This window comes from Suricata suricatta, chromosome 12 (assembly GCF_006229205.1).
Source record: "Suricata suricatta isolate VVHF042 chromosome 12, meerkat_22Aug2017_6uvM2_HiC, whole genome shotgun sequence".
Lineage (NCBI taxonomy): Eukaryota > Metazoa > Chordata > Mammalia > Carnivora > Herpestidae > Suricata > Suricata suricatta.
In genome coordinates this window covers 61,754,372-61,758,418 of record NC_043711.1, presented here as the reverse complement: position 1 = coordinate 61,758,418, position 4,047 = coordinate 61,754,372, and the positions used below count along the sequence as shown (strand labels likewise).

Sequence of the window (4,047 nt, the reverse complement as noted above, 5' to 3'; positions counted from 1 at the left end):
AGCATTTTAAATTTTTTTATATAGTGTATTACCAAGTTGGTTTCCATGTAACACTTAGTGCTCTTCCTCACAAGTGCCCTCCTCCATGACCATCACACCCCTCCCTCTTTCCCCCTCCCTCTTCAGCCCTCAGTTTTGCTCAGCATTCAAAGTCTCTCAGGATTTGCCTCACTCCCTCTCCCCAACTCTCCCCCCCCCCCTTCCCCTTCCCATGGTCTCCTGTTAGGTTTCTCCTGTTAGACCTATGAGTGACAACATATAGTATCTGTCCTTCTCTGCCTGACTTATTTTGCTTAGCATGTAGCATGACCCCCTCTAGGTCCATCCATTTTGCTACAAATGGCATGGCAATAAGAAAAAAATGAGAGTTTATTTTGAACTCCCTTGTCAAGCTGTTCAGGGCTGGTGTCACTGGCTTGATGGAGATGAGGATCTTAACTTGTTTTCTATCTTGAATTCTCTACTTCTCTATTTCACTTTTAGCTTGTCTAAAAGTGCCAAAGCTTTGCCCAGACATGTTTTTTGGAGGGCTGTTGAAGGGAAGTCGGTCCTCTGCCTCACCACCCATGTGCTCCTTGTCCAGTGCTGCAAGGGATGCCCACAGGGCACACTGTGATCTGGTGTCTTCAGGGCCATCAGAGAGTGTATTCAGGAACACTGGTGATGCTGTTGCAATAGGATCCACCCACCAAAGCATCAACAAATACCTCTGGCCACCGAGGTCTTGACATTTTCTTTTTTGTTTTTAAGTGTTTATTTACTTATTTTGAGAGAGAGAGAGAGAGAGAGAGAGCAGGGAAGGAGCAGAGAGAGAATACCAAGCAGGATCCATGCTGTCAGCACAGCCCCAGCGTGGGGCTTGATCCCACGACCATGAGATCATGACCTGAGTCAAGAACACGAGTCAGAAGCTCAACCAAGTGAGCCACCCTTGACATTTTTTCTTGCTCTTAAGACGCGGCGAGAACTTGTAAAATTTCTGGTCTTTCAGTGCAGGGCTTCTTCACTAATGTGCTCATTGTACCAATATCAGTCTGATTGTCTTTTTTTTTTTTTTTTTTTGCAAGACTCAAGCTATTGCTTTATTTTTCAGGCATGAAAATGAAAAGAAACTAACTACCAATTTAGAGTCTAAAGGTAAGAGAAATAATTGGAGGCCAGACTTTCATTTTTTATTTTAACCCAGAGTTGTTTTGTGACATGTTTCTTGTTTTCTGTGCCCTCCTGTAAGGACTGTGAAGCATGTGTGCAATGACAGGGTGCCCTTGTGGCTCCCTCCGGGGTGATGTAGTCCCTGAGGGGATCGGAGGGCTATAGAGGCACCATTCTTCAGTGACAGGGCTATGAGCTGACAATACATGGGGTGTCGTGGGCCACAGTGGTGGCCGAGCATTCTAACTTGCAAGTGTAAATTTGCAGGGTCTCCCGGCCTCCACATCCAATTGATTCCCAACACGGGTGTATTCTACTGTGAAATGGTTTTGCTTCTGACCCCATCCTCATGGCTAATGCCCTGCAAATACCCACTGCTCATGACATGACAGGGCTCTCACAGAAGACACTAACTGGTGTCCTCCCATCTGGCCCCGTCCCCATTCCCCAGTGTCCTCCACCTGGCCACCAACATCTAAAATCTCAGGTAACTCTCTTACCTTCCTGGTTAAACATTGCTAATGCCTCCTGCTTTCTCCCTTTGTGGTCTGGCCACATCCCTGCTTTCAGCTCCGTTCCTACCAAGGTCTTGTCCTCTGTGGATCTAGTCACAGCCAGTTTTTCCCGAATACAGATGTACCTCAGACATATTGCAGGTTTGGTTCTAAACACTGCAATAAAGCCAAATAAATCTTTTGGTCTCCCAGTGCCTATAAAAGTCATGTTTATGCTGTACTGTAGTCTCTTAAATGGACAACAGTATTCATCATGTCTAAAAAATGTTAATTAACATAAAATTAACTTAAAATACTTTAAAAATAATTTAAAAACACTTTATTGCTAAAAGATGCTAGCCATCATCTGAGCTTTCAGTGAGTCATGAAATATAGGAAATATAATAATAATGGAAAAGTTTGGAATAATGAGAAAAGTATCAAAATGTGACACAGAGACACAAGGTGAACAAATGCTGTTGAAAAAATGGCACCGATAGACTTGCCTTGTATCGGGTTGCCACAGACCTTCAGTTATAAGAAGCACAATCTCTGCAAAGCACAGGACAATGGGGTGTGCCTGTATACCACACCTGTACCTCTTTGCCTTTGCTCATGCTGCTCCTCCCTTTTTCTTTAGCACATGAGCACTTATTCCTCTTTCAAATGCACCTTCCATGCTAACACTGTGGCATATCCTGTATAGAGCTTGGGCTTGCTCTACTCCTGTCTGCTTAGACCCCCTTCCCAGTGGGTTGCGATCAAGAGCATGGGTATGAGTCTAACAACCTGGATGGGACTCCTGGCTTCAACATCCGCTAATTCCGTGACTGGGGCCAGTTACTTAACCTCTCTCAGCCTGTTTGCTCAGTAAATGGAGGCATTAACACTTACCTTCCCAGGTTGGTACAAGAATGAAATAGGGTTGTATATAAGAAGTCAACACAGAATGGCAGGTAGCAAATGCCGTGGAGATAGTGGTGGTCATGGAGATTGTCAGGGTAGCAGACAGTGTCCCACCACATCCTGTCCGACCACCTTGGAGATCACAATGCAGCTCGCAGGCGTGCTGTAGCCTTCTGCAGGCAGCTGTGCATCTGTCTGAGGGCTTTCTCTGGCCACAGGGGCATGCCCAGCCCCCACGAGGCAGCCCAGAGTGCCCTGGAGTTGATGCCCTGGTTGAGAATGAGAATAACCTTCAACCAATGAACTTGGTCGATAAAATAACCCCACTTCCTTACTCTTTGTTGGGACAATTTGGGAGTTTGGAGTTTCACAGAGGGTGCCCTACAGGACTGCCAGCCCCCCTCGTTAGCACACCCTCTCTTGGCCTCCTCCCTTCGTGTGTCACTCTTCTAGCACTTCCCATTGTTCCCAGGATCACGTCCTAAGTAAACCATGTACACCCAAGGCCTGCTGTTCTTCCACTGTGTCTTCTTTCTCCCCTCTGCTCTTGTGAAGAACAGAGGGGGTCAAAGTGCAGGGGCAGCTGAGCTGAGATGGTCTCAGGCCTAGTGAAATACCAGCTAACCCTGCTTCTGTGTTAATCCTGATTTAAAATCCCCATTCTGCAGTGAAGAGCTGGACACAACAAAAGGGGAAGGAAATATTCTCTAGTATTTCCATAGAACACACTGAGATGTGCAAATTTGTGCACTATGGACACACATCCCAGATGCACCTGGTCAAGTTCAGTCCTCAGCGTCCCTGGTAGACCTTTTGCAGGCCATGTTCCAGTTAACCAGCCCACTGATGAAGCCAAGCTTATCAGAATGGAGAGATGTTAAATAGCTGTCTGGTTTTCTCTTCCAGCCTTTTGGGGTGAGTCTGACGACAGTAACTCAGAAATTGAAGCTGCTTTACGCCCTAGAAACCTTAACACATCCGCCGATGACTTTGATGATTTTTATGACTAATAAGCAGTAACAATCTTTGGAAATAAAGTCATTAAACAAACTAAAACCCCGTGTTCATATGTGATGTCCTAAACAAACATGTCTTTTAAAGCTTCCTAATTGTTTAATAGGAACACTTGGGACATATTGCTACAGGAGTGAAATTCCATGGCATAAACATAAACTAGCATATTCATTTGAAGTGTTACCAAAAAGCAGTCATAAATGCAGTGCCCATTGAAATGTAAGTTGGTTTCTTTGTAGAAATTGACAAACTGATCCCAAAATTCATATGGAAATCCAGAGGACCCAGAGTAGCTAATACAATCTTGAAAAAGGAAAACAAAGTTGGGGGACTCACACTTCCAAATTTTGAAACTTACTTAAAAGCTGAAATAAACAAACAAACAAATGAAAGCTGTAGTAATTGAGACAGTATAGGACAGGCATAGACATACAGATCAGTGAAATATCAATTTATATATAATCTAGAATTGATAATCCAG

At 44.5% G+C, this 4,047-nt stretch overlaps 1 protein-coding gene across 5 annotated transcripts in view; it reads left to right on the top strand.

The window, feature by feature from the left end:
* Nucleotides 1-3,608, top strand: part of KIZ (kizuna centrosomal protein) — a 125,849-nt gene extending 122,241 nt beyond the window's left edge. For all 5 annotated transcript variants that reach the window (XM_029917654.1, XM_029917652.1, XM_029917653.1 and 2 more), the window contains 2 exons: nucleotides 1,094-1,137; nucleotides 3,459-3,608. In XM_029917654.1, coding sequence (XP_029773514.1) covers nucleotides 1,094-1,137; nucleotides 3,459-3,562 — 148 coding nt within the window. In that variant the 3' untranslated portion in view covers nucleotides 3,563-3,608. The remainder of the gene's footprint in view (nucleotides 1-1,093; nucleotides 1,138-3,458) is intronic.
* The last annotated feature ends 439 nt before the right edge of the window (nucleotides 3,609-4,047 follow it).